Genomic DNA, 14,123 nt, shown 5'->3' on the forward strand with positions numbered 1-14,123 from the left:
TTACTTTTTCATCATTTGGGGCTCTGCTAGTCTAGAAGTCTTAGTTCCCAAGGGAGATGTGCTTCCACCAGGGGACAAGACAATCTTTCCATTAAACTGGAAGTTGAGACTTCTACCTGCCCCCTTTGAGCTTCTGGTGCCACTGAATCTATAGTCAAAAAGGATTCCTATACTAGCTAGGTGTATGATAGTGACTATTGAAGGAAAATTTGGGATTGCTCCTTCACAGGGAGAAGGATAAGGTGGAATATGTCTGACATGCCAGATATCCTCTGATACAAAACTATTTTAAAAATTTACCAAAAACAAAAAACAAACAAACAAACAAAAAACAAACCAAAACAAACAAAACAGAAAACATCAATGCAGGCAGTACTGCTAATGGCCTAGACCCTTCACAACTGAAGGCTTTGATTATTCACCCTACCAGGCGAAGATCAGTCAAGGTGCTTATTGAGGACAAAGGAAATATTCAGTAGGTAATGGATGTAAGAAATTATAAATCCTCACTATGACCACACAACCAATTGCAGAAAGGAGGACTATTATGAGTATTTTTTTCTAATTTGGATATTGATGTATTTTAAGTATATTAACCATTTCTGAAATTACTCTCCTATTTCTCTACCATCTAACAGAAGGTATAGTAATAGTAGTTAACCTTAGATCTTAACTATTTAAGTTACAGGACATCAAGGGCATAGAGGGTTATGGGCTGAATAGTGCCCCCCCATTTATATGTTGAAGTTCTAACCCCTAGTACCTCAGAATATGACTGTATTTGGAGATAAGGCCTTTAAAGAAGTGATTAAATTAAATGAAGCTGTTAGTGTTTGCCCTAATTTGGCATCCTTGTAAAAAGAGGACATTTGGGCACAAAAAGAGACATCAAATGTGTATGTGCACAGAGGAAAGACCATATGAGGACACAGTGAGAAGGTGGCTATATCCAAGCCAAGGAGAGAGGTATCAGAAGAAACCAGACATGTTGATCTTAGACCTCTAGCTTCCAAAATTGTGAAAAAAAATTCTGTTGTTTAAGCCATTGAATCTGTTCTACTTTGTTATGGTAGCTGGAGCTGACTAATGCAGGGAATATGAGTCAGTTAGATGATGAATGAATGAATGAATGAATGAATGAATGAATGAGTGAATGAATGAAGATTACCCAAAGATGGGTAAGTATCCTCTTTTAGTTAATGTTTTTTTTTTTTTCCCCCCCCGGTGGTTTGGAGGATAGTTGAATCATGCTGTTATTCTTTTTATATGGAAGATAAACATGATTAAGAGAGGTGTATATGGATGCCATGTTGACAAGGGTCAGCCTTTGGTGGTTTTGTTCTGTATCAAGGAGGAACTATACTTCCAGAATTCCCTTTACTTCTCTTCACAGAAAAAATTCCGTGATATTCTGAAGGTGGAAGTAAAACAGCGGTCATCATGCTCTCAGGGCTGGTGTAGGTATAGGGGTCCAGGAACCGTTGCAGCTAATGCACATAGTGGCTGATCTGATGACTCACTTTGTTAGCTTAGAACAGCAGCTGGGCATGCAGGTACTCTAGATCCTACCAGATCTCCTTCAGCTTCCTTGTGTCCTGGGCTAGGCACATGTGCACCTTCATGGTGAAAGTTGCCAGTTCCTTCCGCAAGTCACCTGTGTTGATGAAATCAAAGGCAGTAAAAGACAGACATGGGCTTCAGTTTGCCCTCTTTGCTTTCTATTAGTCCTTATGGATTACAGTCTGCCCTAATACTCCAGCATCAAGTAATAGTTTCCTTCTAAAATATGGCCATGTTGATCCTTAGCAACATTAGACCCATCATCAGCTATTGAGGCATCAACCTTCCATAGTCTTGTGCATCAGCTCCCACAATTGCATAAGATTCAATACATATAATAAATCTCTTATTCTATATCACCCTAAGAGGTTCTGATTCCCTGATTAAATCCTAATATACTCTGTTTTGAATCTCAGCCTCTCAACACCCACATTTTACTAGGTTTCTCCACATTTATGTTTGTGCCACTTACAACTTGGTGAATATCTTTAGAGAAAAATCTACTTGAACTGTGAGACTTACTTTTCCACTCCTTCCTTTTCTTTGGGATCTTTGCCAGTCATTTATTGAATGCTTTCATAGGTGTGAGCTCCATTTTTTTTTCTCTCAGCCTCATGAGACTGCCAAAAAATTTTGCAGACCCTTCTGACTCTTAACAGCCACTTCTACACAGCTGCTTTACTTTCACTAGCCTTTCTATCTGTGCCTTTTGTGAACCAGCAAATTCCTTGAGTAAAATACAAGTTAAAATGTTTGGCATATGCAGGGTAAATTTTCTCTTTTCTCTTGAATTTTGATTCCTCAATTCTGTCTTCCTTGGTAGCTCTCTGATATGTCTAAACAGGAGGGTTGGTTTTTTATAGTTTTTTTTTAATTTTTCAGGGTTTTAAAAATTATTTTCTTTCTCCTTTTCTTTCAAGATTTTGCCCAAACAACATTTCTCCTATCAGTTTCTCTAAAAACTGCCCTTTCTCACCTAAGGCAGACAGTGGCTCCATTATTGATATTTCAATAACACTTTGCACATGGCTTTTTTGTACTTTATCTCACTCTACTATTATTATCTGTTAACACGTTTATAGTCCCTATTAAAATGTGAATTGCTTCAGGGCGCCTGGGTGGCTCAGTTGGTTAAGCGACTGCCTTCGGCTCAGGTCATGATCCTGGAGTCCCTGGATCGAGTCCCGCATCGGGCTCCCTGCTCAGCAAGGAACCTGCTTCTCCCTCTGACCCTCCCCCCTCTCATGTGCTCTCTCTCTCATTCTCTCTGTCTCAAATAAATAAATTAAAAAAAATGTGAATTGCTTCAAGGTGAAAATTATCCGATTCAACTTGCATCCCTGATCCAATGCACAATGTCTGGCACTTAGGATGGTTCAATGTTTAGTGAAGGAATGGGTGAATTATATATAAATGTTTAATAAATGGTTCTTCACTGACTCTGTTTCCTTTTTTATATTTATAATTAATACATGGTGTTTTAAAATATATTGGTACCTGAGGGAGACAGTATCTAAAATTCCTCACTTTTTATTTATCTATTTAATACCTGTCGATTCCATAATAGCTTATAAAGTTTTTCAATGAATCAACGCATTTATTCAAAAAGAATAAGCAATAAGATTTTGAGAAGAAAATAATAATTTTAAATGCTCAATTGTTGTTTTAATGACAAAACAAAGAGAATGGCACTAAACTTTAAGATTTCATGAGAACAAAATAATCATAGGTATCATCTAATCACTCCTTCCTCTGTAAGATCTCATGAACCATCTTTTGACTTTTTTATGACTATCTACCTTCCCAGAGTGCCAGATGGAGTAATATATTCATGTTAACTGTGAGGATGAACAATTCAGTCAATCATCTGGAATCTTTGTCTAACCAACACAAAGCATCTGGATATTTAAAAAATCTAGATGATTGACTACATTTTTCACTTTGCATCCAGATGTCTTGGCATCATGTAGACACAGTCTATTGCTCACAATATAATCTTGGTGTAAACATTAACAAAAGAGTTATGATTTACATTATTCCTTATGACTGAAATACAGTTTTTGCATGTTTCTAGTGTTGGCTAAACATCATTAAACTGAAACCATACTATGCACAAACACTAAGAATTGTGAATATATCAGGGAAAAAAAATTGTTTCCTGAGAAACTTCATAAATCAGATGATGTTATTTGCTCATGTCCTTGCCATATATATATTGCCATATTTTGATCTTGCCCAAAATATAAAAATAACACAGTAAGGACACAACATTTGTGACAAAGAAGAGATCATCCAGGGGGTACAACATGGCTACGACTTCAAACAGGAAGGATCTACAGGACTCTCAAATTCATGTCAAAATGAATTAACACATTCTGAGAAAATTACACTCCTTTAACTTAGCAAGAGAAAAGAATGAAATATAATTGAAAGAAAAACTTTGAGGTATTCATGAGGCCTTTGACTTGTACAAATTGCTAAACTAGCATGTTGTTTGCATTTAATACATGTAAATTTATAAGAGCAACAACCTTTCCAATTTATTTTTTTAGTTCTTGGAACTAATCACATAACCTGTGATGAATCTAATTTCCAACTTTGTAAACTTGCCTGGGATTGACTTACTGTTAAAGTACTTTACAGTAAGGCTGACCAAATCTGTCATACAAGCAGTAATAATAGCTGTATATAATGAAGTCACTCATTTGTCTGTCTAGATATATAAATTTATCCTTAATCATATGACAAATGATCTCATAATTTACAGTGTGTGTACAGTATACTATTTTAGATTAATTTCATAATGTTGCATTGTTTAAAGGTCCTTCATTCCCTGTGGTTATATATCTACCTAGTAAAAATCTATAACATACGACTTTGTTCTACAAACCATTAATTTATAATCATTTTACATATGTCAGTTTTGATAATTATGGTGCTATACAATCTGTAGCAGCTGACAGTACTTTGGCAGAAGCAGCCATTTTTATTATTATTATTTACATGCCAATTTCAGCTTTGTTTTTATTTTCATTGCATTCACAATTATCTTCTTGGGTTATTTTCATCCCACTGAATAAAAATGGCTACTCTTATTTGATCTGTGTCATTACCAGTGAATGTAGTGTTCTTCAGCAATTTACTTTTTTTAAGTTAAAATAAGATTTTTTTTTCCTCATTGGGTGAGAAATTCTGAAGTTTTGTTTGAGTTTAAGTCACATAAAACATTTAATATTGCTTTATATTATTTAATCACCTTTGGTCATCCTTCCTTAAGTTACATTTTGACAGTCTTCCTCTTAGAAATTTCACTAGAAATCCTCAATGAAGTTGGGTTTTGAGATATAAGTGAGGATAAGGAAAAGACAAATACAACAAGGTGTTTACCTTCATTATTTTCCTATAAGTTCATATCCTGCTGTTGAAATAATTCATATATTTTAATGTTAATTATTACCTAATGCATATTTTTATCTGTCAGGTTATTACTGATTATTATTTATATAACACAGTTTACTTGATTCATGCAAAAGTGGAGGGCATTATAGATTGAATATATAATTATACTTTGATTAGAATATTGATGAATTATTTTACAGATTTGTCATGCACAACAGTGAGAATTAAATGTCAGGTAGACCTCCAGGGTTGAAAGCTTCCTGTAAGCTCTCAAAACTTAGATTATGAATTAGTAGTTCAGGTAGGTTGGGTGTGGTTACTTTCTTTGTAGGAACAGATATAATCCTGACAGCTCCAAATTCACAAGAACTAATAGCATTTCAAAATTGATTCTCAGAATAATTAAATCAAGAGAAAAACTATAACAGTTAGTCCAACTATTTGGTATCAAGCAAACAAAATTTAAAAAATGCCTTCAATACTTTCTCTTTTCAACTGGTTCTTGAGATTGTAGACATACTGCCAGAGTCACATAATCTGAAGGATTCTGCTGTCAAGAATTATGTCTCTCTCTCTCTCTCTCTCTCTCTCTCTCTCTCTCACACACACACACACACACACACACACACACACACACACACAATCCATCTGACCATTGCTAATAGTCACTCTGGAACAGTGTGTTGAAGACTGGGCATGTCAAATAATGGCTGTCTCTCTCCAGTTCCAATTTTTACTGCTAGATCTAAAGTTGATGCTGTGCTGCTGCAGTAGAATGTTTATCATGATCCAGCCCATGGACATCCTGGTTACACTAGTGGTTAGCAAAATACTTCATGATCTTTATGCCTCAGTGATGCCTGATAGCTCAGGTTTCATTATCACCCCAGGAAACAACTTCTTCCTACTCTTTCCATGACCTTGGATGATAAAAGTACATAAAGGGGAGTCTAACAACCTTCTGTGTCTAAAAGGAAATGACATCTTTAAAAAATGATCTCATCTCTTTCTGCAGAAAATAGAGTCATTATCCTCCCTTCTCCTCCCTTAGCTGCAGCCATTTTCTGCCTTCTAATATGTGAGGCCACCCATGACATGTAAAATTTAGTGAAGGTAAATTCAGCTCACTCGATGAATGACCACAAAAAAAAAAAAAAAAAAAAGAAAAGAAAAGAAGCTGAACAAGCCCAATGACTGCTTGTGCATTGAAACTAAAACAGCCAGAAGAAACATCAACCAGAGTGCATTTCCACACAGAGAGAGTAATAATTCTCACAGGGAGTGGGAAAGTAACATGGAGAAGAACTGCCTGCAGGCAGAGGGTAGAGAAGGAACTGAGACAATTTGGACTTCTAAGCAACAATCCACCCAGAGAGATGTGACTATGAAAGCTAACTGCTGGATAAACAAAGGAGATGGAAATTTACTTTTAAATTAATCTGAATTTGAGAACAAGCATGGTCATGGGGATAGATCACTTGTCTAGTAGTCAGGCTCCTTGGATTTGTAACTCTGCTACAAACTCTAGTAAATTGCTTTGGCACTTAGTCCTTCACAGAGATAATGGCAACTGTCCTTTGCTTTGTTCCCAAGATGTTTTCAAGATGTGAGACAATGCTCAAAAAGTGTTTAAGCTCCACAGAGAAAAGCTCTAAGTTTAAATATTTGATACATTTGCAATTAGGCATCCATTTTACAAATATTTTGTAGCTGTTATTAAGTAAACAATACTGTGTTAGATGTTGTGAAGGAATAGGAATGAATAAGCCTAAACTCTTATATTCAAGGAGCTAACAGTTGAGTAGCAAGACCACTCACACAGTATAAATAACCGTTATTTAGGCAATATAAGGCTCATGCAATAAGAATAATAAAGATAGCAGACTGGGGACCCACACAAAGTAGCAATTACTTCTTGCCAAGGAGAAACAGGGAAGACTATTCAGAAAAAGGAAATTTTATGTGAACTTTGAAGGGTGTTTTGGATTTCAAAAAACAAAGATGTAGAAACGGTCTTTCCAAAGAAAAATACATAAGCAGAACAGTGTTAGTGTCTGATTTATGGAATGGCAAGTAATTTAGTTCAGCTAGAAGGGAAGCATTTGGGGATAAAGTTAGAAAATGTAAGTTAAGATCAAATATAAGAACTCCCATACTAGGCTAAGGAATTTGGACTATATTCATTTGGTAAGGAGAAAGCATATATCTTGTGGTAGTGAACAAAATGGCTGAAGCCTTACTTTTGTAACTCTGAACAAATTGGAATAGGAATACACTGGAGGTCAGGGTACAAAGGTATTGGAATATGTTCAGATGTGAGGTATTAGAAAACTAAATAGAAATAATGGTAGTGAGAATGAAAATAAGAGAGGAGAAGAGAAAGAGATGCTTTAGAGATAGAATTAATAAGAAATTCTGATTGACTAGTGTGGTTTGAGGTACAGTGAGAATTTTAAAGATAACTCATGAATTTATGAACCTGGGGGATATGGAAAATATAAATAATTAAATGCAGAAAGTCTGAAAATAACTATAGTAAGCCAACTTTTGGGTTTGTTGAGTTTTAGGTTTTAACATTTATCTAGGTGAAAACATTTAAATGTTCATTCAGCATTTGGAACTGTGGTTCTGAGACCTAAAGGGGGAAGCTGTTACTGAAGTTATAAATCAGAAAAAATATTTTAAAAGAGATGATATTTGAAATCATACATATGCATGAAATTATTATAACGGAGATTATTTAAAGAGAATTGAAGAGGACAAAAGACAGAATCTTAGGTCATACCTACAATATAGGGGACAGGAGAAAATGGGTTAACAGAAGAGACAGAGACAAATGACCACAACAGTAGAAGAATTCAGAAGGCTGAGGAATTATGTGAGCCAAGAGAGCAGGATAATTTCAATAAAAAGGGGTTACTGTAATGTGTTGTATTAAAGGTTGCAGAGAGGTCAAGCAGAGTAAGGGCTAAGAAAAGACTGAAATTTAGTGGTTAGGAGATTAATGACTTAAAAAACTAGTTTCAGTAGAGGGTGGGGGAGAAGTAGCCCAACCATAAGTGGGTTGAAAAGTAGATGGTGACAAGTAGAAGTGAATACAGATTATATTTTTGAGATGGTTGGTGGTGGAAGGAAGGCTAGAATTATGCCATAAGCTTCAGTGAACAGCAGTTCATAGAAAAAGTCTTTATTAATTTTATTATTTTTGTTTGTCTTCCTTTTGGTTTCTCCTAAACCAGAGTATGTTAGTGGGCATAGGGAAATACTAAAGATGAATGAGAAAAGGGGATAAAAGATAAAATAATGGTGCCAAAATAGAACAAAAAGAATGGGCAGATAGATTAATGTTGGAAAGGAACAGGAACACATTTTCTTCACAGATAAGACAAAAGGAAAAGATAATGAAGGAAAATTCAGAGAAGCTTTGAGATGAAGGTGGGGACAAGAAGTGAATTCATGCAAGCTGTTTTTTTTTTTTTTTTCCTCAATAAAGTAAGAAATTTAGTTATTTATTGAGTAAGGAAATAGAGTTGTGGCTGAAGGTTTAAGGAAAGTGGAAATGATTTAGAATAACTGTTGCAGAGATTACAGAATGGCATCAAGAAAAGATAAATGAAAGAATACTTGAACAGCAGCCAAAGACCAAATGAAGGCAAACCTAATTAGTACAACTTTCTGACTTTCTTTAACAATGCTCAGCAACCTATACAAAGTGCAGAGAAAACAGACATTAGAAAATTTTCAGTTTAGTGGCATCTGGGTGGCTCAGTCTGTTAAGTGTCTGCCTTTGGCTCAGGTCACGATATCAGGGTACCGGAAGCCAGCTTCTCCCTCTTCTACTCCCCTTGCTTGAGATTATGACTTACACCACAGATTTACAAATGGATTCAGATATAACCAAGATGTTGGAGATGGAATTCAGGCTAGCAATTGTGAAGACAATAGCTAGAATGGAGAAATCAATTAATGGCAACATAGAGTCTCTAAGGGCAGAGATGAAAGCTGAATTGGCAGAACTTAAAAATGCTATCAATGAGATCCAATCTAATCTAAATAATCTAACACCTAGGGTAAGTGAGTCAGAAGAACGAATTAGTGACCTGGAAGACAATTTAATAGATGAAAAGGGAAAAGAGGAGGCCAGGGAAAAACAACTCAGAATCCATGAAAATAGAATCAGAGAAATAAGTGACATCATGAAATGTTCCAATGTCAGAATTATTGGGATCCCGCAGCGGGTGGAGAGAGAGAAAGAACTTGAAGATATATTTGAGCAAATTGTAGCTGAGAACTTCCCTAATCTGGGGAATGAAACAAATATTCATGTCCTAGAGGCAGAGAGGACCCATCCCAAGATCAAGGAAAACAGGACAACACCCCAGCATGTAACAGTAAAACTCACAAATCTTAGAGCCAAGCAAACCATCTTAAGCACAGTTAGGGGGAAGAGATTCCTTACGTACAGAGGGAGGAACATCAGAATAACGTCAGACCTATCCACAGAGACCTGGCAAGCCGGAAAGGGTTGGCAAGACATATTCAGGGTACTAAATGAGAAAAACATACATCCAAGAATACTTTATCTGGCAAGGCTGTCATTTCAAATGGATGGAGAGATGCAGAGCTTCCAAGACCGGCAGAAATTGAAAGAATATGTGACCACTAAGGCGGCCCTGCAAGAAATATTAAGGGAGGTTCTATAAAAGGAGAAAGACCCCAAGAGTGATACACAACAGACATTTACAGGGACAATCTATAAAAACAAGGTCTTCACAGGCAACATGATGACAATTAATTCATATCTTTCAATATCACTCTCAATGTGAACGGCCTAAATGCTGCCATAAAATGGCACGGGGTTGCAGATTGGATAAAAAGACAGGACCCATCCCTATGCTGTCTACAAGAGACTCATTTTGAACCTAAAGATACATCCAGACTGAAAGTGAAGGGATGGAGATCCATCTTCCATGCCAGTGGACCTCAAAAGAAAGCTGGGGTAGGAATTCTTATATCAGACAAATCAGATTTTAAACTAAAGTCTGTAGTTAGAGACACAGAAGGACATTATATCATTCTTAAAGGGTCTATCCAACAAGAAGATCTAACAATTGTAAATATCTATGCCCCCGACATGGGAGCAGCCATCTACATAAGCCAACTGTTAACAAAAATAGAGTCATATTGATATGTTAATTGTAGGAGACCTCAATACTCCACTCTCAGCGATAGACAGGTCATCTAAGCAGAAAATCAACAAAGAAACAAGAGCTTTGAATGACACACTGGACCACATGGACCTCATAAGTATATACAGAACGTTCCACCCTAAAACAACAGAATACTCCTTCTTCTTGAGCGCACATGGAACTTTCTCCAGAACAGACCACATACTGGGTCACAAATCAGGTCTCAACCAATACCAAAAGACTGAGATTATTCCCTGCATAGTCTCAGACCATAATGCTTTAAAACTGGAACTCAATCACAAGAAAAAATTTGGAAGAAATTCAAACACTTGGAAGCTAAAGACCAGTCTGCTCCAGAATGTTTGGGTCAACCAGGAAATCAAAGAACTTAAACAATTCATGGAAACCAATGAGAATGAAAACACACTTGTCCAAAACCTATGGGATACTGCAAAGGTGGTCCTAAGGGGAGAATACATAGCCATCCAAGCCTCACTCAAAAAAATAGAAAAATCCCGAATTCACCAATTACCTCTACACCTTAAAGAACTAGAGAAAAAGCAACAAACGATGCTTAAGCCATGCATTAGAAGAGAAATAATTAAGATTAGAGCAGAGATCAATGAATTTGAAACCAGAAACACAGCAGATCAGATCAGTGAAACTAGAAGTTGGTTCTTTGAAAGAATGAATAAGATCAATAAAGCACTGGCCTGACTAATCACAAGAACAGAGAAAGGACCCAAATTAATAAAATTATGAATGAAAGGGGAGAGATCACGATTAACACTAAGGAAATAGAAACAATTATTAGAAATTATTATCAACAACTATATGCCAAGAAACTGAGCAATCTGGATGAAATGGAGGCCTTCCTGGAAACCTATAAGTTACCAAGACTGAAACAGGAAGAAATTGACAACCTGAATAGGCCAATATCCAGTAACGAGATTGAAGCAGTGATCAAACACCTCCCAAAAAACAAGAGTCCAGGGCCTGATGGATTCCCTGGGGAATTCTACCAAACATTCAAAGAAGAAATTATACCTATTCTCCTCAGTTGCTTCAAAAAATAGAAACAGAAGGAAAGCTTCCAGACTCATTCTATGAGGCCAGCATTACCTTAATCTCCAAACCAGGCAAAGACCCCATCAAAAAGGAGAATTTCAGACCGATACCCCTGATGAATAATCCTCAACAAAATCCTAGCTAATAGGATCCAATAATACATTAAAAGGATCATACATCACGACCAAGTGCGATTTATCCCTGGGATGCAAGGGTGGTTCAACATTCACAAATCAAGCCGCCGCCTTCTGCTCACCTCTCACCGCTGTGCATTTCTTCCTTTTCCTTTGTCTCTTCCCCCCCCTTTCAGGTGCGAGGTTTGTTGGTGAACAAAAATGCAGCCTCAAGATGGCTGATGGCAACGAGGATCTGCAGGCGGATGACTTGCTGGCACCAGCCTACAAGGGCTATGTGTCCATGGAGCTCGCCTGCCCCATGAGAGCAATGGCCATGTAGCCATGGGCATCAGGCGCCACATGTTCCTCTGGGGTGGCTACAAGAGTAATCAAATCAGAGGATTATATGACTTTTATCTGCCTAGAGAAGAACTATGGATCTACAATATGGAGCCTGGAAGATGGAAAAAAGTTAACATGGAAGGAGATGTTCCTCCTTCCATGTCAGGAAGCTGTGCTGTGTGTGTAGACAGGGTGCTGTACTTGTTCGGAGGAAACCATTCAAGAGGCAATACCAATAAGTTCTACATGCTGGATTCAAGGTCTACTGACAGAGTATTACAGTGGGAAAGGATTGATTGCCAAGGAATTCCTCCATCATCAAAGGACAAACTTGGTGTCTGGTTATATAAAAACAAGTTAATATTTTTTGGAGGTTATGGATATTTACCTGAAGATAAAGTATTGGGAACTTTTGAATTTGATGAAACATCTTTTTGGAATTCAAGCCACCCAAGAGGATGGAATGATCATGTACATATTTTAGACACTGAAACATTTATCTGGAGTCAGCCTATCACTACTGATGCTAGAATGAATGATTTTCACTATCTTAATCTGGACACATGGGAGTGGAACGAATTAATTGCACAAGGCATATCCCCAGTTGGCCAATCTTGGTACTCACTAACACCAGTTTCTTCAGATCATCTCTTTCTCTTTGGAGGATTTACCACTGATAAACAGCCACTGAGTGATGCCTGGACTTACTGTATCAGTAAAAATGAATGGATACAGTTTAATCATCCCTATACTGAAAAACCAAAATTATGGCATACAGCTTGTGCCAGTGACAAAGGAGAAGTACTTGTGTTTGGTGGGTGTGCCAATAACTTTCTTGTCCATCACAGAGCTGCACACAGTAATGAAATACTTATATTTTCAGTTCAACCAAAATCTCTTATAAGGCTAAGCTTAGAAGCAGTCATTTGCTTTAAAGAAATGTTAGCCAACTCGTGGAACTGCCTTTCAAAACACTTACTTCACAGTATTAATCAGAGGTTTGATAGTAACAACACTTCAGGATCTTAAGGCTTCATAGATAATGCCTCTGATCACTTTGCATGGACAGCAATTCTGTAAACATCAGAGAGTGGCATCGTTTGTATAATTATATGCACTGTTGTAGTTTGCAGCTTTTTGGTTTTAATGTGCATGTGAATGGCCTAGAGAACTTATTTTTGTGTCTAAAGTTTACAATAAATGTATTTAACACCCCCCCCAAAAAATGTCTATGCTACCCAGAGTTATCTATACCTTCAATGCCATCCCCATCAAAATTCCAATGACATTTTTCAAAGTGCTGGAACAAACAATCCTAAAATTTGTATGGAATCAGAAAAGACTTCAAATCGCCAAGGAAATGTTGAAAAAGAAAAACAAACCTGGGGGCATCATGTTGCCTGGTTTCAAGCTATATTACAAAGCAGTGATCCCCAAGACAGCATGGTACTGGCACAAAAACATATATATAGTGCAATGGAACAGAACAGATGTGGACCCTCAACTCTATGGTCAAATAATTTCCGACAAAGTAGGAAAAAAATATGCAATGGAGAAAACACAGTCTCTTCAATAAATGGTGCTGGGAAAATTGGACAGCCACATGCAGTAGAATGAAACTCGACCATTCCCTAACACCATACATAAAGATAAACTCAAAATGGATGAAAAACCTCAATGTGAGACAGGAATCCATCAAAATCCTAGAGGAAAACATAGGCAATAAGCTCTTTGACATCGGCCACAGCAAATTCTCTCAAGATACATCTCCAAAAGCTAGTGAGACAAAAGCAAAAATGAACTTTTGGGACTTCATCAAAATAAAAAGCTTCTGCACAGCAAAGGAAACAGTCAACCAAACAAAGAGGCCACCCACAGAATGGGAGAAGATATTTGCAAATGACACTAAGACAAAGGGCTGGTATCCAAGATCTATAAAGAACTTCTCCAACTCAACACCCAAAAAACAAATAATCAAGTCAAAAAATGGGCAGAATACATGAACAGACACTTCTCTGAAGAAGACATACAAATGGCTAACAGACACATGAAAAAATGTTCATCATCATTAGCCATCAGGGAAATTCAAATCAAAATCACCTTGAGATACCACCTTACAGCAGTTAGAATGGCAAAAACTGACAAGGCAAGAAACAACAAATGTTGGAGAGGTTGTGGAGAAAGGGAAACCCTCTTACACTGTTGGTGGGAATGCAAGTTGGTACAGCCACTTTGGAAAAGAGTGTGGAGGTTCCTCAAAGAATTAAAAATAGAGCTACCCTATGACCCATCAATTGCACTCTTGGATATTTACCCCAAAGGCACAGATATAGTGAAAAGAATGACCATTTGCACCCCAATGTTCATAGCAGCAGTGTCCGCAATAGCGAAATGGTGGAAAGAGCTGAGATACCCTTCAACAGATGAATGGATAAAGAAGATGTGGTCC

The 14,123-nt window shown here is 37.1% G+C and overlaps 1 protein-coding gene across 1 annotated transcript; it reads left to right on the top strand.

Annotated features, from left to right (window-relative positions):
• The first annotated feature begins 11,564 nt into the window (after positions 1-11,564).
• Positions 11,565-12,883, top strand: LOC123862814 (kelch domain-containing protein 2-like). The gene is given in 2 exon segments (XM_045902094.3): positions 11,565-11,649; positions 11,652-12,883. Coding segments are annotated over 2 exon segments (1,137 nt in total). The 3' UTR covers positions 12,704-12,883.
• Positions 12,884-14,123: the final 1,240 nt, after the last annotated feature.

This window comes from Mirounga angustirostris, unplaced genomic scaffold (genome assembly GCF_029215605.1).
Source record: "Mirounga angustirostris isolate CCGP_5_RB_7025 unplaced genomic scaffold, mMirAng1.0.hap1 SCAF_11, whole genome shotgun sequence".
NCBI lineage: Eukaryota > Metazoa > Chordata > Mammalia > Carnivora > Phocidae > Mirounga > Mirounga angustirostris.